The sequence below is a fragment of the Oncorhynchus mykiss genome, chromosome 17 (assembly GCF_013265735.2).
Source record: "Oncorhynchus mykiss isolate Arlee chromosome 17, USDA_OmykA_1.1, whole genome shotgun sequence".
NCBI classification, from domain to species: domain Eukaryota; kingdom Metazoa; phylum Chordata; class Actinopteri; order Salmoniformes; family Salmonidae; genus Oncorhynchus; species Oncorhynchus mykiss.
The window spans coordinates 86,248,126-86,276,081 of record NC_048581.1 but is presented as its reverse complement, the minus strand read 5'-3'; the positions used below and the strand labels follow the sequence as shown (position 1 = coordinate 86,276,081).

The window sequence follows — 27,956 nt, the reverse complement described above, 5'->3', positions numbered from 1 at the left end:
AGGCTTATGAAACTACAGCGCCGCTCGTCCACGCAAATCTCGCGAGATTGTAATGCTCGTCCGCTACTGAACAGTCGAGCTGTCAGAATACAGTTATTAAAATACAAAAGAAGCGCTTTATGTTAGGGAGTTGTTTGGCTACACAGGGTGAAAGGATCCCTTTTTTTGCTTGTTCATTTAGCTAGCGTTTTGAAAACGGACTAATAACTTTTATCCACAAGGTCCATCGTTATTTCAGGTATCTTTGTCACGTCTAAGGGGGTTTTTGTCTACTCATCCACCGGCCTCGTCCTTGTAACCTCAACAATGGCTGATCCCAAATACGCCAATTTACCTGGAATCGTAAGTGTCCTGTTCGCTGGCTAGTTAAGTTAGCTTGCTGGCTAGTTAAGTTAGCTTGCTGGCTAGTTAAGTTAGCTTGCTGGCTAGTTAAGTTAGCTAGCTGTAGCTAGCTGGCTAGCCAGTGTCTCGTTATAGCTAGCTATCTGTCTCGATGAGATATTTGTAACACACTCTCTAGTCAAATCAATCACAAGAGGCAGGCTAGCTAGCTTTGCAGGCCTGATATCTAACCAGATAAACTAACAGGATCTATGTTAAGCTAACGCTAGTTAGTTTGCTACAGTAACGACACGTTAACTACTTCGCTAGCTTTAGTGCATTGAAATAGTCTGCGTTTTAACAAACATAATTCAAGCAGCTTTCATCGAACTAATATAAATAACCAAATACAATTTGTTTAAACTGCTCATTGTTGTAACTATCTGTGATTTATAACTATAGCTATTCTCCCCGACAGCTAATTAGCTATAGCCTAACAGAGGCTAATCCAGCCCTGTGATTGAATGGGCGTTGGCCAGCTAACGTTAGCTAGTTATCTTGATAACATTTCCTATGAGGGGTTGGGTGGGTCCACTCACTGGGTATTGTAAAATTAACAACCACAGTAAAGACACACAGCTAATACGGAAACGTATTTATTATTGTGTCCTTAATGTGTGTACGACTGAGTGACTTGACAAAAAGTACAATCCTCTGAGAAGGTTAAAACTGTATCTGTCGTTCATTTTGCATTAACAAGTAGCCAGCTATGTCCATGTCATTTTGCTGTTATAGAATACGAGTCGTTGTCTTCCACAGGCGTCCAACGAGCCAGATGTGTATGAGACCAGTGACCTGCCAGAAGATGATCAGGCCCAGTTTGAGTCGGTGAGTGAAACATGGAGAGGTGGACGAGAGAAGGGAGGGAGTGTTTGGGGGGGGGAGAAAATAAAAAAAAGTTTGCTGCTGCCTCTTTTTTCCCAAAACACCAGTCTGTTGCTGATGTGGCTGAGTGTCACATCCTCTCTAAAAAACACTGCGTGATCCAGAGTTGCTCAAGATGTACCATTATTCCTTAAAGGACCTTGTTATCTTCAGATGTTGACTGGCTCTGGCAGCTAAAACAGCCAAATACTCCATCTAAACCAGCATCAATTCTCAATTGCGATACAGTTTTGGAAACATAAAGCCCTTTACTTTCAAATCACATCCAAAATATTTTCATAAATGATAAATATAAACTTATCGTGAACTGTTTTAAGTGGCTTTATCACAGTTGCAGCTGACAGTATTTTTTTTCCAGTGACAACACGTTTCTGACTTCTTCCGTTACACACTGGTGTTAGGAGCATGTCAGATACCTCATTATCTCAGGTGGTGCCTCTGTCTTCTGTAAACACGCACTGTAACATGGAGATATGGCTGTTTGTGAACACTCACCTTATTATTGAACCTTTTTATTTAACCTGGCAAGTCCAGTTAACAACAAATTCTTATTTGCAATGATGGCCTAACCCGGACGATGCTGGGCCTAACCCGGACGATGCTGGGCCTAACCCGGACGATGCTGGGCCTAACCCGGACGATGCTGGGCCTAACCCGGACGATGCTGGGCCTAACCCGGACGATGCTGGGCCTAACCCGGACGATGCTGGGCCTAACCCGGACGATGCTGGGCCTAACCCGGATGATGCTGGGCCAATTGTGCGCCGCCCTATTCGGACTCCCAATTTCGGCCGGTTGTGATGCAGCCTGGAATCGAACCAGGCCTGTAGTGACGCCTCTAGCACTGAGATGCAGTGTCTAAGTCGCTGTGCCACTTGGAGCTCAACACGCAACCTTCTGATATGAAAGATAAGGTCCTTATGCTTCCAAAACTGTACCTTATGTGATGCGTGTTAATGTTCAGACCAAGCATCGAGGCTCTTTAACAAAACTCTCCCGTGTAATGGAACTGAACTGAGTGCTGATGAAGGGCTCGATCCACAGATGCAGATCAAGGATTGATTGATTTGCATCTCTGGATCATCGTGCTGTGTATCATGGATCAACTGTGAAGTAGATACCTACAAGTGACACCACCAATCCTAATAACGTTTTCCCTCCCTCCCTCCCATGTCCCCTCCCTCTCTCCCTCCCATGTCCCCTCCCTCCCATGTCCCCTCCCTCCCTCTGTCGGTCTCGTTTTCCCTCCCATGTCCCCTCCCTCCCATGTCCCCTCCCTCCCTCTGTCGGTCTCGTTTTCCCTCCCATGTCCCCTCTCTCCCTATGTCGGTCTCGTTTTCCCTCCCATGTCCCCTCTCTCCCTATGTCGGTCTCGTTTTCCCTCCCATGTCCCCTCTCTCCCTATGTCGGTCTCGTTTTCCCTCCCATGTCCCCTCTCTCCCCCTGTCGGTCTCGTTTTTCCTCCCCTCCCTCTCTCCCCCTCCCTCCCTCCCTCCTGGGATGCTAGTGTGTACAAGTAAGAGGTTATTTTTCTCTCATATAGTGGAGTTTATCTGCATGGGTTGTAAAATCCTTCCTGTCCCCTTTCCTCTCCTCTCTTAAAATTGTGTTGAAATGACTATCTGCCTACATGATGTAGTGATGATGATGTGCCCCATTGCTGCTGTGTGATGTGATGAAGTGTTGTATCCCTTGTTTCACCTGTTGCAAATGTAGCAGCACGATCGCCTGACAATACATTTTAGTTGGTCTAATAATCCTCCCACTTTCATTTTGACATACACTTGTAGCACAACTCAAAGGATATTGAATCTACATTGTGTGTTTCTGTCTGTCTCTGTATGTGTGTGTGTGTGTCTCTGTCTGTCTCTCTCTCTCTGTGTGTGTGTGTGTCTCTCTCTCTGTGTGTGTGTGTGTGTCTCTCTCTCTGTGTGTGTGTGTGTGTCTCTCTCTCTCTCTCTGTGTGTGTGTGTCTCTCTCTGTGTGTGTGTGTGTCTCTCTCTCTGTGTGTGTGTGTGTGTGTGTGTCTCTCTCTCTCTCTCTGTGTGTGTGTCTCTCTCTCTCTCTGTGTGTGTGTCTCTCTCTCTCTGTGTGTGTGTCTCTTTCTCTCTGTGTGTGTGTGTCTCTCTCTGTGTGTGTGTGTGTCTCTCTCTCTCTCTCTCTCTCTCTCGTCGACCGATTATGATTTTTTTTTTTCAACGCCAATACCGATTAATCGGACGATTTTTTTAAAATGTATTTGTAATAATGACAATTACAACAATACTGAATGAACACTTATTTTAACTTAATATAATACATCAATAAAATCCATTTAGCCTCAAATAAATAATGAAACGTGTTCAATTTGGTTTAATTAATGCAAAAACAAAGTGTTGGAGAAGAAAGTAAAAGTGCAATATGTGCCATCTAAGAAAGCTAACGTTTAAGTTCCTTGCTCAGAACATGAGAACATATGAAAGCTGGTGGTTCCTTTTAACATGAGTCTTCAATATTCCCAGGTAAGAAGTTTTAGGTTGTAGTTATTATAGGGAATATAGGACTATTTCTCTCTTTACCATTTGTATTTCATTAACCTTTGACTATTGGATGTTCTTATAGGCACTTTAGTATTGCCAGTGTTACAGTATAGCTTCCGTACCTCTCCCCACTCCTACCTGGGCTCGAACCAGGAACACAACAACAACAGCCACACTCGAAGCAGCGTTAACCATGCAGAGCAAGGGGAACAACTACTCCAAGTCTCAGAGCGAGTGACGTTTGAAACACTATTAGCGCGCACCCTGCTAACTAGCTAGCCATTTCACATCACATCGTTACACCAGCCTAATCTCGGGAGTTGATAGGCTTGAAGTCATAAACAGCGGAGCTGCTGGCAAAATGCACAAAAGTGCTGTTTGAATGAATGCTTATGAGCCTGCTGGTGCCTATCATCGCTCAGTCAGACTGTTCTAACAAAAAATTTGACTTAATTATAACATAATAACACACAGAAATACGAGCCTTAGGTCATTAATATGGTCAAACCCGGAAACTATCATCTCGAAAACAAAATGTTTATTATTTCAGTGAAAAATGGAACCGTTCCGTATTTTATCTAACGGGTGGCATCCATTAGTCTAAATATTCCTGTTACATTGCACAACCTTCAATGTTATGTCATAATTACGTAAAATTCTGGCAAATTAGTTCGCAGCGCGCCAGGCGGCCCAAACTGTTGCATATACCCTGACTCTGCGTACAATGAACGCAAGAGAAATGACACAATTTCACCTGGTTAATATTGCCTGTTAACCTGGATTTATTTTAGCTAAATATGCAGGTTTAAAAATATGTACTTGTGTGTATTGATTTTAAGAAAGGCATTGGTGTTTATGGTTAGGTACACGTTGGAGCAACGACAGTCCTTTTTCCACGAATGCGCACTGCATCGATTATATGCAACGCAGGACACTCTAGATAAACTAGTAATATCATCAACCATGTGTAGTTAACTAGTGATTATGATTGATTGATTGTTTTTTTTATAAGATAAGTCTAATGCTAGCTAGCAACTTACCTTGGCTTCTTACTGCATTCGCGTAACAGGCAGGCTCCTCGTGGAGTGCAATGAGAGGTAGGTGGCAGAGCGTTGGACTAGTTAACTGTAAGGTTGCAAGATTGAATCCTCGAGTTGGCAAGGTACAAATCTGTCGTTCTGCCCCTGAACAAGGCAGTTAACCCACCGTTCCTAGGCCGTCATTGAAAATAAGAACGTGTTCTTAACTGAATTGTTCTTTAACTGACTATTTAAATGAAGATTAAATAGGTGGGAAAAAAATAAAAAAATCGGTGTCCAAAAATACCGATTTCCGATTGTTATGAAAACTTGAAATCGGCCCTAATTAATCGGCCATTCTGATTAATCGGTCGACCTCTGGTCTCTTTGTGTGTGTGTCTGTCTGTCTCGCTGTGTCTGTCTCGCTGTGTCTGTCTCGCTGTGTCTGTCTCGCTGTGTCTGTCTCGCTGAGAAGACAGTTCTGTTACTGTGTATGTGTTCTAACATCCCTTTCCCCTAACTCTACTCTAGCTACTGGTATACATGTTAACAGAAGCTTACTAACTAACTAGCTATCTTTACTAACTCTACTTTGCTAGCAATACAAACACTGGGATCAGTACTGCAACACACCTTGACATTGTATGTCTCGTCAAATCAGGTCTAAGCTGTCTTCTTTCTTACCATCTCACTCAGAAATGGGTTTTCCTCTGCCAATCCCCTCGTTCCACACACTACATAATGCTAACAATACCAGAGAATTAGACAAGAGGCTTGAGTTAAGAGCTCAGGGCCTATCATATAAAATATATCATATATGTACAATATATTCACAGTCACACACTGGATATAAAATGCATATTTTAGGCCTACCCCACCTGTGTGTATAATATTGATAGCAGTTGATACATCACCATAGACCAGGGGGGGGGGGGGCAAATCTCATTTTGCCCCAGGGTCCTAATTCGCTTTTCAATGAGGTTTGGAGGGCTGCACTGAAAATGAAACTATATTTTCTCGCTGTGAAAAATGTGCCTAAAGATGATGGGTCTGAGAGAGAGAGAGAGAGAACAGAGACGTCGTAATGATCAGAGAGTCGGTCTCCTAGTGAATGTCTCCGGTGTCAGCAGCAGTCTGCCTCAGAACACTGGACTCGTTCATCTCCCCTGGCAGACTGCTGCTGTGCATGGCATGTGATAACCACATTAATCTGTTTCTCTTTCTCCCTCCCCTCTTTGTCTCCCTGTGCTCTTTCTCTAACTCCCCTTGGGAACCCAAGGAGCTGGTAAGAGCTTCACTGACTAACAGACTGACTCCCTTCCTACTCCTAACATGTCTGTTTTGACTGTCTGTCTGGACTGTCACTACTGTCTGTGTCAGTGGTTATTGATTGTTCCCATTTTGATTAATGTGAATAAATCATTTTGGAGATTAGACACATTGACGACATCATCCCTCACCCTAGTGCACAGTTCCCTGAGGCTAGTCAGAATGATGCTTTTCTCAGAATCACTGATTTTTAAGGGAATCTGTTTCCTCAAATGAGCAGATGGAGAAAGCCATGGATTTATAATTGACTGAAGCAGCTAACTAGCTCATAGAGATTATGTAGAAGTCACAGGACCGGAGAAACTCTGAAACACTAGTTTATATAATCTATATATATATATAGCATAATCTATATCTATAGCATCTTTCATCAGTCAGCTGTGCAAGAGGGAGGTAACTTTCTCATGTAGAGCAGTGATTGGTCCCTAACTCCCAGGTCTTCTGGTAACTAGGCAATGCTGACTTTTCATTCACATTGTGTTGTCACAATACAACCCCTTTACACAGTTAGTGGTGTTTTCCGTTTCATTTGACACCAAAGAGCTCATTTCAAGATAATTGTGGATTCTGCAGAACCATTCGGTGCTCAAGATTCTGAATTTGTTCTTTTTTTTTTTCTCTCTTTCTTGATCGAATGTTAAATTGACTGTCTTTGTTTTCCCTCTTGGAATAGACCCCCCCCCCACACCTCCTGATTACAGATCCATTTCAATCTGTGTTTGTGTTCTGGTGTTGGTTGGCGTCTCACATGGGCCCTCTCTCACACTGTAGATGAAGTTTGATGTCTCACTCATTGGATTGTATCTAATTGACTGATTTTTTAACGACGTCTACTGTGTGAGAGAGTTTGTACACCGATCCATACAGGTATTCTGATGTGTAAGGGACTAGGTTCCCAGGTGTTATTGAATCAGCCAGTGTGACACAGAACCCATGGAGAGAGAAGATTGGCACAAATCCCCATCAATCATCAAATCTGATCTCCTTTTGAACCATTTTGGCCTACGTATACTGTCAGCTCTTTCATTTCCAATCAATTTGTCCTGGTTTTGACCAAGTCTCCTGTGGTGTCTCGTTATTCTTGATGTCTCTTAACAGGAAGAGCTGTGCAGTGACAGCGTGGAGAGGATCGTGGTCAACCCCAACGCAGCCTACGACAAGTTCAAGGACAAGAGGGTCAGCACTAAAGGCCTCGGTTAGTATGCCTTCAAACAGCTGTATCTCAGTGAATCGGGGCTGGGCCGTACCTCAGTGAGTCGGGGCTGGGCCGTACCTCAGTGAGTCGGGGCTGGGCCGTACCTCAGTGAGTCTTCCGGTGCCTTCTCAACCATATTGGAGGAGAAGGTCTAAGGTCTCTCTGCTCAGACCTTATCCAGTGCATGAGGTGGGGAAGAGAGGAAGCAAGGAGTTGAGAAAGCGCAGGAGTTCGTCCTTGACTCAAATTAAATGTATTTATAAAGCCCTTTTTACATCAGCTGATGACCATGTGACCTCACCAGGAGGAACACTGGGACTTTTCCCTGGTCATGTAGCCATAGACGTGAGGCATTTCCTGAATTGGTTACAAACTAGAGATGAAACGGTTATGAAAATTTCACATCACGATTATAGTGAGCAAAAATGATCCCGGTTATCAGTGTTATCGCGGTGACGTTGAACCGCGCTGGGAATGTTCAAGAAGTACTGATCCACTGAAATCATATTGAAAACAAACATACAATTAGCAGCACAATGTAGTTTTTTTGTGTGCAGAAACACTACAATAATAACATTTAACATTTAAAGATGGCGCCATGTGACCGTGAGGTAAATGTTTCCCTAGTGCAGGTTGAACACAACCTTCAGTAAGCAAATCACATGTCCATATAACATCAACACAAGTGAAGCAATGTGGATGTAAGAACAACACAACCATATGTAAACACATCCAATACAACCATATGTAAACACATCCAATACAACCATATGTAAACACATCCAACACAACCATATGTAAACACATCCAATACAACCATATGTAAACACATCCAATACAACCATATATAAACACATCCAACACAACTATATATAAACACATCCAATACAACCATATGTAAACACATCCAATACAACCATATGTAAACACATCCAATACAACCATATGTAAACACATCCAACACAACCATATGTAAACACATCCAACACAACCATATGTAAACACATCCAATGTGGATGTAAAAACAACACAACCATATGTAAACACATCCAATACAACCATATGTAAACACATCCAACACAACCATATATAAACACATCCAATGTGGATGTAAAAACAACACAACCATATGTAAACACATCCAATACAACCATATGTAAACACATCCAATACAACCATATGTAAACACATCCAATACAACCATATGTAAACACATCCAACACAACCATATGTAAACACATCCAACACAACCATATATAAACACATCCAATGTGGATGTAAAAACAACACAACCATATGTAAACACATCCAATACAACCATATGTAAACACATCCAATACAACCATATGTAAACACATCCAATACAACCATATGTAAACACATCCAATACAACCATATGTAAACACATCCAACACAACCATATATACAGTGCCTTGCGAAAGTATTCGGCCCCCTTGAACTTTGCGACCTTTTGCCACATTTCAGGCTTCAAACATAAAGATATAACGGAATCTGACCCTCTTCGCCTCTCTGCTGCCTTGTCGAGGTGATCTTTCTCAGCAACCCAGCCAGGCCTTTCCCCTTCGATGCCGTTGTGGGGGTGGTGGTGCATCGTGGTTCTTCCCTGCTTCAAGGCCTCCTGGACACAGCTGTCGGCTTCAAGGCCTCCTGGACACAGCTGTCGGCTTCAAGGCCTCCTGGACACAGCTGTCGGCTTCAAGGCCTCCTGGACACAGCTGTCGGCTTCAAGGCCTCCTGGACACAGCTGTCGGCTTCAAGGCCTCCTGGACACAGCTGTCGGCTTCAAGGCCTCCTGGACACAGCTGTCGGCTTCAAGGCCTCCTGGACACAGCTGTCGGCTTCAAGGCCTCCTGGACACAGCTGTCGGCTTCAAGGCCTCCTGGACACAGCTGTCGGCTTCAAGGCCTCCTGGACACAGCTGTCGGCTTCAAGGCCTCCTGGACACAGCTGTCGGCTTCAAGGCCTCCTGGACACAGCTGTCGGCTTCAAGGCCTCCTGGACACAGCTGTCGGCTTCAAGGCCTCCTGGACACAGCTGTCGGCTTCAAGGCCTCCTGGACACAGCTGTCGGCTTCAAGGCCTCCTGGACACAGCTGTCGGCTTCAAGGCCTCCTGGACACAGCTGTCGGCTTCAAGGCCTCCTGGACACAGCTGTCGGCTTCAAGGCCTCCTGGACACAGCTGTCGGCTTCAAGGCCTCCTGGACACAGCTGTCGGCTTCAAGGCCTCCTGGACACAGCTGTCGGCTTCAAGGCCTCCTGGACACAGCTGTCGGCTTCAAGGCCTCCTGGACACAGCTGTCGGCTTCAAGGCCTCCTGGACACAGCTGTCAGTGTCAACTTTTGCAGCCTCAGGCTCATCTAAAAAGCTTATTTTGAAGCGGGGGTCACTGAATCAAGCCATGTGCATGACTCTCTTTGCATCTGTTGTTAAGGTCTTCTCTCATTATCCTTTTCCTCTCCTTGGTCAGGGATGGCTCCGTATCATCTCCTTGGTCAGGGATGGCTCTGTATCATCTCCCTGGTCAGGGGTGGCTCCGTATCCTTTTCATCTCCCTGGTCAGGGGTGGCTCCGTATCATCTCCCTGGTCAGGGATGGCTCCGTATCATCTCCCTGGTCAGGGATGGCTCCGTATCATCTCCCTGGTCAGGGATGGCTCCGTATCATCTCCCTGGTCAGGGATGGCTCCGTATCATCTCCCTGGTCAGGGATGGCTCCGTATCATCTCCCTGGTCAGGGATGGCTCCGTATCATCTCCCTGGTCAGGGATGGCTCCGTATCATCTCCCTGGTCAGGGATGGCTCCGTATCATCTCCCTGGTCAGGGATGGCTCCGTATCATCTCCCTGGTCAGGGATGGCTCCGTATCATCTCCCTGGTCAGGGATGGCTCTGTATCATCTCCCTGGTCAGGGATGGCTCCGTATCATCTCCCTGGTCAGGGATGGCTCCGTATCATCTCCCTGGTCAGGGATGGCTCCGTATCATCTCCCTGGTCAGGGATGGCTCCGTATCATCTCCCTGGTCAGGGATAGCTCCGTATCCTTTTCATCTCCTTGGTCAGGGATGGCTCCTTTTCATCTCCTTGGTCAGGGATGGCTCCTTTTCATCTCCCTGGTCAGGGATGGCTCCGTATCCTTTTCATCTCCCTGGTCAGGGATGGCTCCGTATCATCTCCTTGGTCAGGGATGGCTCCGTACCCTTTTCATCTCCCTGGTCAGGGATGGCTCCGTATCATCTCCTTGGTCAGGGATGGCTCCGTATCATCTCCTTGGTCAGGGATGGCTCCGTACCCTTTTCATCTCCCTGGTCAGGGATGGCTCCGTATCATTTTCATCTCTCTGGTCAGGGATGGCTCCGTATCATCTCCTTGGTCAGGGATGGCTCCGTATCATCTCCTTGGTCAGGGATGGCTCCGTATCATCTCCTTGGTCAGGGATGGCTCCGTATCATCTCCCTGGTCAGGGATGGCTCCGTATCATCTCCTTGGTCAGGGATGGCTCCGTATCATCTCCTTGGTCAGGGATGGCTCCGTATCATCTCCTTGGTCAGGGATGGCTCCGTATCATCTCCCCGGTCAGGGATGGCTCCGTATCATCTCCCCGGTCAGGGATGGCTCCGTATCATCTCCCCGGTCAGGGATGGCTCCGTATCATCTCCCTGGTCAGGGATGGCTCCGTATCATCTCCTTGGTCAGGGATGGCTCCGTATCATCTCCTTGGTCAGGGATGGCTCCGTATCATCTCCTTGGTCAGGGATGGCTCCGTATCATCTCCCTGGTCAGGGATGGCTCCGTATCATCTCCCTGGTCAGGGATGGCTCCGTATCATCTCCCTGGTCAGGGATGGCTCCGTATCATCTCCCTGGTCAGGGATGGCTCCGTATCATCTCCCTGGTCAGGGATGGCTCCGTATCATCTCCCTGGTCAGGGATGGCTCCGTATCATCTCCCTGGTCAGGGATGGCTCGTATCATCCCCCTGGTCAGGGATGGCTCCGTATCATCCCCCCGGTCAGGGATGGCTCCGTATCATCTCCTTGGTCAGGGATGGCTCCGTATCATCTCCCCGGTCAGGGATGGCTCCGTATCATCTCCCCGGTCAGGGATGGCTCCGTATCATCTCCCCGGTCAGGGATGGCTCCGTATCATCTCCCCGGTCAGGGATGGCTCCGTATCATCTCCCCGGTCAGGGATGGCTCCGTATCATCTCCCCGGTCAGGGATGGCTCCGTATCATCTCCCCGGTCAGGGATGGCTCCGTATCAGCTCCCCGGTCAGGGATGGCTCCGTATCAGCTCCCCGGTCAGGGATGGCTCCGTATCCTCTTCCACCAGAACATCACGGGTAACGTGGTCCAGGACAGGGCTGATGGCTGACAGTGTCTCTGAGGCAAGTGCATCTATAAACTTGCTCAGGTTCAAGGAGCTGGCACAGTTGTTCCATGACACTTATGTCGGCATCCGTTGGTCATCAGATTCCATGTTCCTCGTTCTCCAGCCAGTGTAACACAGACTGGCTGCTGTTGTCTGAGGACACGCTCAAGCATCTTGTGTGTAGATCCCCCACCGGGTCACCACATCATCATGGATCAGAGCCTTCTGTGGCATGTTGAGGGCAGCTTGCTTTTTCTCTCAGTTCTCTCCTTCTCTTCCAGCTCCGTGAGAAGCCTTGGACCAGATGACGACAGGCCTTGACTGCTGTGTCAACTCTCTGAATTTTTCAGAGCCTTTGAGATGGCCAGGTTCAAATGATGGGTCAAAGCAGCCAAAGCCACAGATCTGGGACCTGTTCTAAAGCCTTGATCGTGTTTGTTGTGTTGTCTGTGGTTATACAGACCAGGTCTTTCTTGTTGATCTCCCCACTCTTCCAGCATATTCTCAAAAACCTTCTTCTGGGAAGAACTGTGTTTCCAGACAGTTTGATTCCAGTTACCAGTCTGGGGTGAGGTAATGGATAGTAAAGCTGATGTAGGGTTGAACCACCCCCTGCTTTCATTGGTCCAGAGGTCAGTAGTTGCAGCAAACCATGTGCCTTGAGCGAAACATTTTCCAACATCAGCTTTAACCTGGTTGTACAGGTTTGGGATTTCAGTCTTGGAAAATATTGTTTGTGATGACACTTTGTAGTGAGGCACGGCAGCCTTCATCAGCCTCAGAAAGACGGGCCTCTCAACAATATGAAATGGCACCATGTCCTTTGCAATATAATATAAAATGGGTACAGTGAGGTCTTGAGCATTTTTTTGATGTGGGTGCATAAACAGCCTGCCTTTTTAAATGCTTTCTGGAGTGTCTGTCACAACTGTAGATGAGGGACCAGTAGCATCACTGGGTTGGCCTGCTGCACGTCCATCTCTGTAAACAAGGAAATAGCTCATGTATTATTATTATTATTATCATCACACACACTATCTTCTGTGTTGCATTTGAGTATAGGCAATGACCCCATGCACAATTTACATTAATACAAATGAGTCTTAAGAAGACGGTGATAGAAATTGCAATGAGCCCAACAATTGACATAAATACGGGAGTCTTGTACGGGAGTGTCTTGTACGGTGGAGTCTGGTGGGGGGGGGGGAGTCTGGTAGGGGGGGGGGGGGGGGGGGGGGTCTATAGTGTTTCTCCTGTTGAAACATTTTTTACAACCAAGTCGATGACTGACGGATTTTAAATGAACAAAATATATTGGTTGGGTGACTAAACTACATAATGCGTTATCGTGTGCAATGGTAGGCAATTTTTAACAATGCTTTTTTTTTTCCTGATAAATTGCATCCGCCGTGTAGCCCAGTTTCATAATATGACCATATTTCCCAGCTGCTTGCCGTCGTTTTGAAGTAGTCACGAATAAACAGGCCTTATTTTAGGGTATTTTTCACCCTGCCAGCTCCTATTAGTTCTATTGAGCGCCGTGGCAACAACTCGTCTTCTGAACGTTCTCTTCCCAGCTCATTGTTCGACGTCACAATGCCTGTTTCGCTATTGTTGGTAACGAGAGCTGCTCACTTTGTTTATGGTTAAAATGTAAACAACAACAAAATTACTCATGGAACTCTGAGGTCGTCCCATTGTTTCCTATATAGGGGAAATATAGGCAAGTCTGTCTATTTCGCCAAATATTTTGCAATGTGTATATTTAGATTTAAAAAAAAAAAAAGTCAAGACACCATTTTATTCATGAGAATCTCCTCTTTCTAATTCTGTGAGTCTGGGCAGCGAGCTCGTTTTTCATCGATCACTAGACCAGAAATAGTCAGACATTTTCATTTTTCCCCCTACTTTCTCATTATGCAGACATAAGCACTGTTTTTTTTTCTTCCCAGTTTAGTCTGACGAACAGATTGTATTGGTAAAATAAAAAGGCATACATGTGCCTTTTAGGCCAAATGGAATTCTAAGCATCACTCCAGTGAACAACAGGCTCTGTGAACATTCCATTCCATTCCATTCATTTACTATGGGCTCGCTCTAGTGTTCCAGCTTAGCCAACGTTCCATTCCATTCATTCATTTGCTATGGGCTCGCTCTAGTGTTCCAGCTTAGCCAACGTTCCATTCCATTCATTCATTTGCTATGGGCTCGCTCTAGTGTTCCAGCTTAGCCAACGTTCCATTCCATTCATTCATTTGCTATGGGCTCGCTCTACTGTTCCAGCATAGCCAACGTTCCATTCCATTCATTTACTATGGGCTCGCTCTAGTGTTCCAGCTTAGCCAACGTTCCATTCCATTCATTCATTTGCTATGGGCTCGCTCTACTGTTCCAGCTTAGCCAACGTTCCATTCCATTCATTTACTATGGGCTCGCTCTAGTGTTCCAGCTTAGCCAACGTTCCATTCCATTCATTCATTTGCTATGGGCTCGCTCTACTGTTCCAGCTTAGCCAACAATCCATTCATTTGCTATGGGCTCGCTCTAGTGTTCCAGCTTAGCCAACATTCCATTCCATTCATTTGCTATGGGCTCGCTCTAGTGTTCCAGCTTAGCCAACGTTCCATTCCATTCATTTGCTATGGGCTCGCTCTAGTGTTCCAGCTTAGCCAACGTTCCATTCCATTCATTTGCTATGGGCTCGCTCTAGTGTTCCAGCTTAGCCAACGTTCCATTCCATTCATTTGCTATGGGCTCGCTCTAGTGTTCCAGCTTAGCCAACGTTCCATTCCATTCATTTTCTATGGGCTCGCTCTAGTGTTCCAGCTTAGCCAACGTTCCATTCCATTCATTCATTTGCTATGGGCTCGCTCTAGTGTTCCAGCTTAGCCAACGTTCCATTCCATTCATTTGCTATGGGCTCGCTCTAGTGTTCCAGCTTAGCCAGCGTTCCATTCCATTCATTTGCTATGGGCTAGTGTTCCAGCTTAGCCAACGTTCCATTCCATTCATTTGCTATGGGCTCGCTCTAGTGTTCCAGCTTAGCCAACGTTCCATTCCATTCATTTGCTATGGGCTCGCGCTAGTGTTCCAGCTTAGCCAACGTTCCATTCCATTCATTTGCTATGGGCTCGCTCATGTGTTCCAGCTTAGCCAACGTTCCATTCCATTCATTCATTTGCTATGGGCTCGCTCTAGTGTTCCAGCTTAGCCAACGTTCCATTCCATTCATTCATTTGCTATGGGCTCGCTCTAGTGTTCCAGCTTAGCCAACGTTCCATTCCATTCATTTGCTATGGGCTCGCTCTACTGTTCCAGCTTAGCCAACGTTCTTTTGCTGTTTGTCAGCCTTAGGTGAGTTTTGAATGGTTCTATTGTCCAGCCTAGCAATGGGTGACGAGTCTGACGACGCACACAGCAGCAGAACGTGTGGCGTTTTTATAAGAGTAGGTAACACTGAAACGCTTCAGTTTACATTATTGACAAGCTATTAGCAAAGTTAGACAGACAAACCTTGACATTTTCCACCATCCCGAAGTCCCCACATCATGCATTGAGCTAAAAGTGAACTTACCTTGCATACCCTATAAGGTAGTGAGTGGGTGGTGGTCACAAAGAGGACTCGAGATTTTGAATTGTTGCCCGCTTTTGCTGCGATTAAAAAATAATGCTGCATGTTCTGCAGACAACTTGACCATCTTCGATTTGTAGTTTCCCTCAACAATCTTGTAAAACCCCCAAAAATACGAGCACACTTCAGATTTGGTCCTCTTCAAAGGCTGAATAATCTCCCGAGGGCTGTCACTGCCTCCCGCCATGTGTTCACACAAAACAAAACCCACGTTGCATGCTGCGCCTGCGTCCGACTGCCGCTGACTTTGGTCGATGCTGGACGGTATTTCCCGTGAGTTTTTCAAACCGCGGTAATCAAACACGGTTTTAATGATAATTAACATTTGAAACGGTAATACTAATTGTCGGGAATTTTACCGTGGTTTTATCGTGAAACCGGTTCATCCCTATAACAAAACCATCATCTAACATTCTTGTCTTTCCTCTAATGAATGTGTTTTCTCTCCCAGACTTCTCAGATCGTATCAGTAAGAACAAAAGAGTGGGCTATGAGTCGGGAGAATATGAGATTGTGAGTAGATGCTGCTACTGCAATATTTCATATTGATTATTGTTCTATAAATAGTACCATTTGATTCTGTTGGGACACATAAAAACCATCTCTGTGAAATCCATCACAAGACCTATTACGTGCCCATTTGAATCTTGTGGATAATGATTCAGCTGTCTTATTTGAATCTTGTGGATAATGATTCAGCTGTCTTATTTTGAATCTTGTGGATAATGATTCAGCTGTCTTATTTGAATCTTGTGGATAATGATTCAGCTGTCTTATTTGAATCTTGTGGATAAAGATTCAGCTGTCTTATTTGAATCTTGTGGATAATGTGATTCAGCTGTCTTATTTGAATCTTGTGGATAATGTGATTCAGCTGTCTTATTTGAATCTTGTGGATAATGATTCAGCTGTCTTATTTGAATCTTGTGGATAAAGATTCAGCTGTCTTATTTGAATCTTGTGGATAATGTGATTCAGCTGTCTTATTTGAATCTTGTGGATAATGTGATTCAGCTGTCTTATTTGAATCTTGTGGATAATGTGATTCAGCTGTCTATTTGAATCTTGTGGATAATGATTCAGCTGTCTGTTCTGACGCTTCAGTGTATTGTCTGAATATTTAACTCTGTGTTCTTCTTCTCTCTGTCTAGTTGGCGGAGGGCTGTGGGGTGAAGGAAACCCCCCAGCAGAAGTACCAGCGGCTGGTTAATGAGATCCAGGAACTCAGTCAGGAGGTGGAGACCATCCAGGTAAAACCCCTAAACCACCTGGGTCAGACAGGCGGTGCCAAATAACCCCTACACCCTAAACCGCCCGGGTCAGACAGACTGTGCCAAATAACCCCTACACCCTAAACCACCCAGGTCACACAGACTGCCAAATAACCCCTACACCCTAAACCACCCGGGTCAGACAAATACTCCCAAAACCCTAGCGTTAGCCCCCTAGCCCTTACGCCCTAGCGTTAGCCCCCTAGCCATTACGCCCTAGCGTTAGCCCCCTAACCCTTACGCCCTAGCATTAGCCCCCTACGCCCTAGCGTTAGCCCCCTACGCCCTAGCGTTAGCCCCCTAGCCCCTACGCCCTAGCGTTAGCCCCCTAGCCCTTACGCCCTAGCCTCTACAAACCTGTGTACATATGGCTACAATAGGGCGTCGAAGTTGAAGCTGCCTTCAGAATGTTTTTTTATCCCCCTGAATCTTCCTGATTAGTCTCGGATTCCTGGGGCCCATCTTTATACCCCAGTGACCTCTACCCACCCCCAAACCACCCATCTTTATACCTCAGTGACCTCTACCCACCTCCAAACCACCCATCTTTATACCCCAGTGACCTCTACCCACCTCCAAACCACCCATCTTTATACCCCAGTGACCTCTACCCACCTCCAAACCACCCATCTTTATACCCCATCAACCTCTACCCACCTCCAAACCTGTCGTTGTCATTTCCCTGCGTGCTGATCACATCTGTCTATGCTCCTCTCCCCTCAGGCGACCACACGGGACAGCAGTTCAGAGGAGCGTCTGACTCCTGTCGTCCTCGCTCAGCAGGCTGCCCAGCTCAAACAGCAGCTGGTCTCTGCCCACCTGGACTCACTGCTAGGACCACAGGCACATATTAATTTAGCTGACCCAGATGGAGCACTGGCCAAGTAAGAGAGGGAAGGGGGGGGCACCAAGGTAACCTGTCTAAATGTCTACCGCATCGTAGCACTCACATCTGTAGCCATGAAAAACATTGAAAGGCTGGTGATGTCTCACATCAACACCATCATCCCAGACACCCTGGATCCACTCCAATTCACATACCGCCCCAACAGATCCACAGATGACAAAATCTCTATTGTACTCCACACACTGCCCTTTCCCACTTAGACAAGGCGAACACCTACGTGAGAATACTGTTCATTGACTACAGCTCAGCGTTCAACACCATAGTGCCCATGAAGCTCATCACTACGCTAAGGACCCTGGGACTAAACACATCCCTCTGCAACTGGATCCTGAACTTCCTGATGAGGCACCCCCAGGTGGTGATGGTAGGCAACAACACATCCGCCACGCTGACCCTCTAACACAGGGCGCCCCCAGGGGTGCTTGCTTAGTCCCCTCCTGTACTTCCTGTTCACCCATGACTCCATCACCATCATTAAGTTTGCGAACAAAACGACGGTGGTAGGCCTGATCACCAATGACGATGAGACAGCCTATAGGGAGGAGGCCTGGCAGTTTGGTGCCAGAACAACAACCTCTCCCTTAACGTCAGCAAGACAACGGCGCTGATTGTGGTCTACAGGAAATGGAGGGCCGAGCAAGCCCCAATTCACATCAACTGGCCTGTAGTGAAGCGGGTCTCCTTCGCATAGAGTTGATCAGGCTGTTGATTGTGGCCTGTGGAATGTTGTCCCCACGCCTCTTCAGTGTGACGCTGCTGGATATTGGCGGGAACTGGAACATGCTGTTGTACCCGTCGATCCAGAGCATCCCAAACATGCTCAATGGGTGACTATGTCTAGTGAGTATGCAGGCCATGGAAGAACTGGGACGTTTCCAGCTTCCAGGAATTGTGTACAGATCCTTGCGTCATGGGGGGGGGTCGAGGCAGATGAATGGCAAGACAGTGGGCCTCAGGATCTAGTCGCTGTATCTCATAACCCCACGGCTCCATGGGAAATTCTGTTCACATCGTTGACATCCAGTAAACCGCTCTTCCACACGACGCAATGCAGTTGTGAGAACGGTTGGACATACTGCTAAATTCTCTAAAACCCCCGTCTGGCTCTTATTAAAACCCCCGTCTGTCTGTCTCTTATTCAAACCCCCGTCTGTCTGTCTCTTATTCAAACCCCCGTCTGGCTCTTATTCAAACCCCCGTCTGGCTCTTATTCAAACCCCCGTCTGGCTCTTATTAAAACCCCGTCTGGCTCTTTTTAATAACGATCCTGGGGCGGCAGGGTGGCCTAGTGGTTAGAGCGTTGGACTAGTAACCGGAAGGTTGCGAGTTCAAACCCCCGAGCTGACAAGGTACAAATCTGTTCTGCCCCTGAACACGCAGTTAACCCACTAGTGGACTAGGCTGAAAATAGGTTGAAAATAAGAATGTGTTCTTAACTGACTAGCCAGGTTAAATAAAGGTAAAAAAAAAAAACTTTTTTAAAACCTTTTTTTATTCTTGACCCTCTCTCCTTCCTCCCTTTCTCTCTCTCCGTCAGACGTCTGTTAACCCAGCTGGAGGCAGTGAGGGGCAGTAGGGGCAGTACAGGGGAGGGGAAGGCCCCAGCAGCTAAAGGTCCTGACGGTGTGGTGTTGTATGAGCTACACAGCCGGCCAGAGCAGGAGAAGTTCACAGACGCTGCCAAGGTATGGAGCCCAGGGCAATGGGACTGTGTGGAAAGGGGTCCCCAACAGCAGTGTGTGTGTGTGTGTGTGTGTGTTCGACAACAATGTGTGTCTGCATTTGCACATACAAATTTGAGTCAGTCCTTGGTCAATTCTGTGTCACTTGTTTACCCAGTTTTCATTCATTCACGCCTGAACCTCTCCATCGTTTGTCTCTGTGTTAAGATGGCAGAGTTGGAGAAGAGACTGTCAGAGCTGGAGACTGCTGTGGGTTCTGGATCAGACAAACCGGGACCTCTGAGTGCTGGGGTGCAGGGAGGCAGTCTCATGGTGAGTCTCTTCTGTCTCCCACTTTGGTCCAGTTCAGTTGGTCAAAAACGGGATACTTTTTTATTTTATTTTGTCAACTGAACTCAATCAATCCAATTTGTTCATAAAACATTTTTTTGGGGGGTTTTGAATGATCCACAATGTCAGAAAGTACAGTTAACCCTGCCCTGATCATCAATCACTGTTAGCCCTGAGACTGAGCTCTCTCTCTCTCTCGGTCTGTCTCTGTCCTCCAGGACACTATGGAGCTGCTGCAGGCGAGGGTCAGTGCTCTGGACTCAGCCACTCTGGACCAGGTGGAAGCCAGGCTGCAGGTAATGTTGAGGATCAGCAGAAACATTCCCTCCCCTTGATGAAACACTGGCCTTGTATCAGTCTAGCAGCAATCAATGTTCCACTACTCTGCAGAGAACACTTGGTTTATTTCACTTTTGTAATATTATCTACTTCAGTTGCTTTGGCAATGTTAACATGTGTTTCCCATGCCAATAAAGCCCATTGTATTGTATTGAATTGTATTGAATTGAATTGAATTGTATTGAATTGTATTGAATTGTATTGAATTGAATTGAATTGAATTGTATTGAATTGAATTGAATTGTATTGAATGGGTGTCCTTGGGTGTTCAACCCAAGGACAGATGGGCTGGTATTTTTGTGCTTGTTATACTGCAAAAAGTGAACACGGTTATCGTTGTTTTGTGTTTTTCTCTGTGTAGAGCGTCCTTGGAAAGATGAATGAGATTGCAAAGCACAAAGCAACCATTGAAGATGCTGGCACACAGAACAAGGTTAGTCTGGCTTTTTATATTGAGGTTTAGAAGTAAATGTAAGAGTTTTTATATGACATCTTATTTCACACAGTAATTAGGTTATCCCTATGGCCAGGAGATTTTCCTAACCACCAGGAGAACTACTTGGACCAACAGTAGTCATCTCCTGTAGATGTAACCTGGACAATCTATCACTAACAGTAGTCATCTCCTGTAGATGTAACCTGGACAATCCTCCACCGACAGTAGTCATCTCCTGTAGATGTAACCTGGACAATCCTCCACCGACAGTAGTCATCTCCTGTAGATGTAACCTGGACAATCCTCCACCGACAGTAGTCATCTCCTGTAGATGTAACCTGGACAATCCTCCACCGACAGTAGTCATCTCCTGTAGATGTAACCTGGACAATCCTCCACCGACAGTAGTCATCTCCTGTAGATGTAACCTGGACAGTCATCTCCTGTAGATGTAACCTGGACAATCTATCACTAACAGTAGTCGTCTCCTGTAGATGTCACCTGGACAATCCTCCACTGACAGTAGTCATCTCCTGTAGATGTAACCTGGACAATCCTCCACCGACAGTAGTCGTCTCCTGTAGATGTAACCTGGACAATCTATCACTAACAGTAGTCGTCTCCTGTAGATGTAACCTGGACAATCCTCCACCGACAGTAGTCGTCTCCTGTAGATGTAACCTGGACAATCTATCACTAACAGTAGTCGTCTCCTGTAGATGTAACCTGGACAATCCTCCACCGACAGTAGTCGTCTCCTGTAGATGTAACCTGGACAATCCTCCACCGACAGTAGTCGTCTCCTGTAGATGTAACCTGGACAATCTATCACTAACAGTAGTCGTCTCCTGTAGATGTAACCTGGACAATCCTCCACCGACAGTAGTCATCTCCTGTAGATGTCACCTGGACAATCTATCACTAACAGTAGTCGTCTCCTGTAGATGTAACCTGGACAATCCTCCACCGACAGTAGTCGTCTCCTGTAGATGTAACCTGGACAATCCTCCACCGACAGTAGTCATCTCCTGTAGATGTAACCTGGACAATCTATCACTAACAGTAGTCGTCTCCTGTAGATGTAACCTGGACAATCCTCCACCGACAGTAGTCATCTCCTGTAGATGTAACCTGGACAATCTATCACTAACAGTAGTCGTCTCCTGTAGATGTAACCTGGACAATCTATCACTAACAGTAGTCGTCTCCTCTAGATGTAACCTGGACAATCCTCCACCGACAGTAGTCGTCTCCTGTAGATGTAACCTGGACAATCCTCCACCGACAGTAGTCATCTCCTGTAGATTGTCCAGGTTACATCTATCACTAACAGTAGTCATCTCCTGTAGATGTAACCTGGACAATCTATCACTAACAGTAGTCGTCTCCTGTAGATGTAACCTGGACAATCCTCGAACTCTGCCGTCTGTTTCCCCCCCCCTAACCGTATCATGTGTATTATTTTCATCCACAACGTGTTCCGCGTTGTCTCCGTCTGTCAGGTGTCTCAGCTGTATGACGTGGTGCAGAAGTGGGACGCCATGGCAACCTCTCTGCCCCAGGTGGTGCAGAGGCTCATGGCTGTCAAGGAGTTGCATGAACAAGGTAATCACCAGACCTGGCTCAGAAACATGCTAACCTGTCAATCACCTGGCTTTCAGACCTGGCTCAAACATATGTTACAATTAGAAAATAAATAAAAAATCACATTTAACTGCAGGTGTGGAAGTTATAAAAATGAATTTAAAGGAACAAGTAATGTCCACAGCGCTGATATGCTTTTAAAATGTGGGTGGTCTGACTCTCTCTCTCTGTAGCCATGTGGGTTGTTTGACTCTCTCTCTCTCTGTAGCCATGTGGGTGGTCTCTCTGTGTGTCTGTGGGTGGTCTGACTCTCTGTGAATAAATATATGAACCCTGGTCCTTTCTCTGTGTGTGTGTGTAGCCATGCAGTTTGGTCAGCTGCTGACCCACCTGGACACCACCCAGCAGATGATCAACAACTCTCTGAAGGACAACGGGACACTGCTCTCACAGGTAGTAAACACAATGACACATCTCACACTGCTGCTAGGTTGGACTGCTGCTGGACTGATGTCCCTTTTTAAAGTAAAGTTTTTTTTAAATACTTTAAGTAGTTTTTTGGAGTATCTGTACTTGACTATTTATATTGTGGACTACTTTTACTCTGCATATTTTCCTAAAGAAAATCATGTATTTTTTTCCCCCCCCATACATTTTCTCTGACACAAAAAAGTACTTGTTACATTTTGACAGGAATGGTCCAATTCACGCAATTATCAAGAGAACATCCCTGGTCCCTACTGCCTCTGATCTGGCAGACTCACTAAACAGAGAACATCCCTGGTCCCTACTGCCTCTGATCTGGCAGACTCACTAAACAGAGAACATCCCTGGTCCCTACTGCCTCTGATCTGGAGGACTCACTAAACAGAGAACATCCCTGGTCCCTACTGCCTCTGATCTGGAGGACTCACTAAACAGAGAACATCCCTGGTCATCTACTGCCTCTGATCTGGCAGACTCACTAAACAGAGAACATCCCTGGTCCCTACTGCCTCTGATCTGGCAGACTCACTAAACAGAGAACATCCCTGGTCCCTACTGCCTCTGATCTGGCAGACTCACTAAACAGAGAACATCCCTGGTCCCTACTGCCTCTGATCTGGCAGACTCACTAAACAGAGAACATCCCTGGTCATCTACTGCCTTTCATCTGGCAGACTCACTAAACAGAGAACATCCCTGGTCATCTACTGCCTTTCATCTGGCAGACTCACTAAACAGAGAACATCCCTGGTCATCTACTGCCTTTCATCTGGCAGACTCACTAAACAGAGAACATCCCTGGTCCCTACTGCCTCTGATCTGGCAGACTCACTAAACAGAGAACATCCCTGGTCCCTACTGCCTCTGATCTGGCAGACTCACTAAACAGAGAACATCCCTGGTCCCTACTGCCTCTGATCTGGCAGACTCACTAAACACAAATGCTTCGTTTGTAAATGACGTCTGAGTTTGCCCCTGGGCTACCTGTAAATAACATCTGACTAAAATGGTGCCTTTTGGTTTGCTTAACATAAGGAATTTGAAATGATTTATACATTTGACTTATACTGAACAAAAATAGAAACTCAACATGCAACAATTTCCTTGATTTGACGGAGTTTACAGTTCAGTTCGTATGAGGAAATCGGTCAATGGAAATCCATTAAGCCCTAAATCCATATGGATTTCACAGGACTGAGAATACAGACGTGAATCTGTTGGTCACAGATACCCTTTTAAATTATTATTTTTAATAGTCCTCACTGTGGGCCTCAGGATCTTTTTACAGTATTTTTTTTCAAATTCAAATTTGCCATCAATGAAATGCAATTGTGTTCGTTATCCGTTGCTTATGCCTGCCCCATACCATAACCCAATTACATGCTGACCAGACAGGACACGTCGCATGTGCGAACGTTGCAAAATAAATTTAGAAATCCATGTTGTTCATCTATTGCACCCACACTGCTCGCACCAATGACCGTCTGCGTTACCAAGGGCTAAAATAGAAGTGCTTTCTATTTCTGACGCAGATCGCGCTGAAAGTCCTGCCTCTCCCACTTTCTCATTGGTTATACTCACGTGGGTGATTAAAAGACAATGTTTTGCCGGTTGTCGTGGTAATAATATGAAAGTGTAGATGCGATCACCATATAAGTTCAAAGATGAAAAAGCCTGGAAGGAGGAGAGATGACTTGTAACGATTCGGTTGTCTGTTTTATGTGTGGATTAATTGTCGGAGTAGAGGACCTTGTGCATTTCAGGTAAAATAACAACTCCATTTTTATATCCCAGGAGAAATTAGCTAGCAAGTGCAAGCTAACTTGCTAAATTGCCATACATGTTTAATGCATTTCGACCTGTCCCCAAATTAATGTCATTGGTTCAGAGTTTGTTTTGATATTTTAACTTGCGTGTCGTGATCGCGTTTGGTGTAGGGGGACAAAATAAATGTATGCAGGCGCGCAGCCGGTTTGGGTTCCGTGTTACAAACTTCTTAGGGCAGCAATCCCATTAACGGGATCGATATGACAACAGCCAGTGTAGGGCGCCAAATTCAAAACAGAAATCTCATAATTAAAATTCCTCAAACATGCATGTATTTTATACCGTTTTAAAGGTAATTTTGTTGTTAATCCCACCAGTGTCCGATTTCAAATAGGCATTACAGCGAAAGCACCACAAAGATTATGTTAGGTGACCACCAACTCACAGAAAAACCCAGACATTTTTCCAGCCAAAGAGAGGAGATGATAAAATGAATCACTAACCTTTGATGCTCTTCTTCAGGTGACACTCATAGGACTTCATGTTATACAATACATGTATGTTTTGTTTGATAAAGTGCATATTTATATTAAACAAAATCTCCGTATACATTGGCGCGTTACGTTCACTAGTACCATAAACATCCGGTGATATTGCAGAGAGCCACATTTGACAGAAATACTCATTATAAATGTCGATGGAAATATAGATATACCTTTCCTTAATGCAACCGCTGTGTCAGATTTTGAAAAAGCAAACCAATAATCTCAGACGGCGATCATGAAAAGAAAAGAAAATTATCCGCCATGTTGGTGTCAACAGAAATCCGAAATCACATTATAAATATTCCCTTACCTTTTATGACCTTCATCAGAATGCACTCCCATGAATCGCAGTTCCACAATAAATGCTTGATTTGTTCGATAATGTCCATTGTTTATGTCCAAGTAGCTACTTTTGTTAGCGCGTTTTGTACACAAATCCAGACGCTCGTGCAGGTCCAGCCGAACGTCGGACGAAAACTTAAAAAAGTTATATTACAGGTCGAAGAAACTTGTCAAACTAAGTATAGGAATCAATCTTTAGGATGTTGTTATCATAAATCTTCAATAACGTTCCAACCGGAGAATTCCATTGTCTGTAGGAAAGCCATGGAACGCAGGTCGCTATCATGTGAAATGCGCGTGACCAGGACCTGGCTCTCTGCCAGACCACTGACTCAAAGACCTCCCATCCGGCTCCACAACACAATAGAAGCCTCATTCAAGTTTCTAAAGACGGTTGACATCTAGTGGAAGCCCTAGGAAGTGCAAATTTATCCATATCCCACTGTGTATTCAATAGGGGCTGGGTTGAAAATCGACCAACCTCAGATTTCCCACTTCCTGTTTGGATTTCTTCTCAGGTTTTTGCCTGCCATATGAGTTCTGTTATACTCACAGACATCATTCAAACAGTTTTAGAAACTTCAGAATGTTTTCTATCCAATACTAATAATAATATGCATATATTACCTTTATAGCACCTTTTCATCCAAGCTACTCAATACTGCCCCTGCAGCCATAAGAAGTTAACGAAATTAATCTAGTATAAACAAATGTTGTTGAATTTTATTACACATGACAAAATTTACATTCTCAGCACAATGGCAGTCAAGTCTTAGGTTTCACATTTTAACAATGACTCAATAATCCATGCCTTCTTGGGAATGCTATAAAGTCCAAAAGTGATGGGTGAATTTAGAAGTTACAATTTTTAAATGTACTTACCTCCCCCCTCTCCCTTATTTTCTCCCTCTCCCAGGTTCAGACAACCATGAAGGAGAATCTCTTGTCTGTAGAGGAGAACTTTGCAGCTCTGGACCAGAGAATGAAGACTCTCAACAAATAAATCTGGTTTCTTTATTAAAAAAAAAAAAAAACGTCTGTCAGGACAGTTGGGCAAATTGAGGGAGTGGAGGATCTTATCTCTCTCTGTATCTCTTCCACGTCAGCCTTCTTTTTTTTCCTGCAAAGTGGAATGTTTTGATTTGAAAGTATAAAAAAAGAAAAAACCGGACAAAAAAAAGCTCAAATGGCCACCAAATTTTCTTGATTTATTTTTCTCCTTTTCCACATCTCTCCATTTGAAGTCTTTAATTTAGTATCAAATGCAATGCATTACACCCACATATATATATATATATTATCCCTTCAAAGCTCGCTGGCTTTTTCGCAATGAAAAATATTTATCCAGATCCTTTCAACCTCTTCATCCACACTAGTTGTAGTTCTGTGCTACAACATTCCGCTAAGTCATTTCATTGAATGTCCCAATTTTGAGGGCTCAAGAAGTGGAATAGCCATGTTGTCTACAACATTACTGCACAAAAACAAACAACCAATGCTGATTTATCCACCCTTTTCCTGAAGTATACACTTTTGCACACTTCCTGTTGTGGATTTAACAACGGTGGAAAAAGTCCCTCCCTCTAATCCTTACACCAATACAATGACGGGAAGTGTGCTAGTGCACACTTTGGGAGAAGGGTGAAGAATCGGGACGCGTCGTCAACCAGAAAGACGATGTATGGACATGTAGCAGTGTGTGTTGGGGGGGGCCTGAAGTCCCGGAGGGATGCTTGTAAATATGCCTGTGTACCTTAAATGTTTCATGCTCAGTTGCTTGTAACTTATTATTATTGTGGCTGAGACTAAAATACCACACACTACTTTTAAATCTACTGTGTTGTTTTTCATTGCCTACGATGGACTGTACTGTACCTGACTGTTGTTGAGATATCATCTGAATAAACAACATGATTAAACTACACTTACTCTTCTACAGAGAGTGATAACTTGGGAAACATGTATCTGTTACATAAAATCAACTCCCTTTAATAAAAACTACAGTTCAATATTAGTTATTCTCTGCCAAAGCGTCAATATGATACTAAAAGTTATTCAAGGGAAAGATAGTTTACGGATTTTTTTTTCAATCTAAAGTGAACAAAGTCAATATTAAAAAATAGCATAGTTATGTTTATAATTGTTTATATACTATGTGACTAAAAAGCCTATTGCATGCTTCCCAGTCGAAACAGTTATGTAACGTTCTGGTGTTGGGCAGGGGGGGGGGGTTTCGGCTGCTCATCACTGAGCTATAAGAACCATTTCAGGCTGGGTTTTCAGGCTGGGTTTCTGTACAGCACTTTGAGATATCAGCTGATGTACGAAGGGCTATATAAATAAATTTGATTTGATTTCAATAAGAATAATTTCTTGAGGCAAATCGAAAATCTGTAACGAAAGTCTACGCCCCTTCATCGGTGATTGGTCAATAGTACTACTAGTAGGACTGGGAACATGAAGCGGTGTCGTTTGAGACGACTAGTTTTTAATACAAAATGATCGTGACTCAATGGGGAAAGACAACGGTTATATTGCCCCTTTTTGTTCTAGTTTTCTCAAACTAAAGTATGTAGGGAGTATGAGAGCATTAGACATTCGCCTAGCCGAGTTCTGCTAGCCGCAAAACGAACCTATGAATGCGGACACCTTAAAAGACTTAATCATGTCTTAGTCAGACTTGATTCCAATGCTACAAAATTGTTTTCTTTTTAATTCCCTCATATCAACGCAACACAGACTAAATTAAACATTCACAGGAGTGCCAAATATAGAAGGTAAAAATGGCCCAATCGTGCAAGATTTTGGTTCTGTTAACCGAGATTGAGGCTACGATTAGGAATCGGGTAAACTGATCCTAGATCTGTAGTTACAGCCAGGCAATTTGTTACTCGAGTGCTCTAAGTCCTGATTACTCATG

The 27,956-nt window shown here is 45.0% G+C and overlaps 1 protein-coding gene across 4 annotated transcripts; it reads left to right on the top strand.

Annotated features, from left to right (window-relative positions):
- Positions 1–22: 22 nt before the first annotated feature.
- dctn2 (dynactin 2 (p50)) lies at positions 23–26,850 on the top strand. Of its 4 annotated transcripts, XM_036950858.1 has the most exons (15): positions 24–342; positions 1,141–1,209; positions 2,774–2,782; positions 6,084–6,089; positions 7,232–7,328; positions 15,799–15,860; positions 16,499–16,597; positions 17,342–17,502; positions 19,063–19,210; positions 19,415–19,519; positions 19,756–19,833; positions 20,238–20,309; positions 21,815–21,917; positions 22,258–22,349; positions 25,953–26,850. In XM_036950858.1, the coding sequence occupies exons 1-15, from the start codon at positions 307–309 to the stop codon at positions 26,037–26,039; spliced, it is 1,224 nt and encodes a 407-aa protein (XP_036806753.1). In that variant the 5' UTR covers positions 24–306; the 3' UTR covers positions 26,040–26,850. The 4 variants fall into 4 exon arrangements, with proteins under 4 accessions (XP_036806756.1, XP_036806753.1, XP_036806755.1 ...); XM_036950860.1 differs by lacking the exon at positions 2,774–2,782; XM_036950859.1 differs by lacking the exon at positions 6,084–6,089.
- Positions 26,851–27,956: the final 1,106 nt, after the last annotated feature.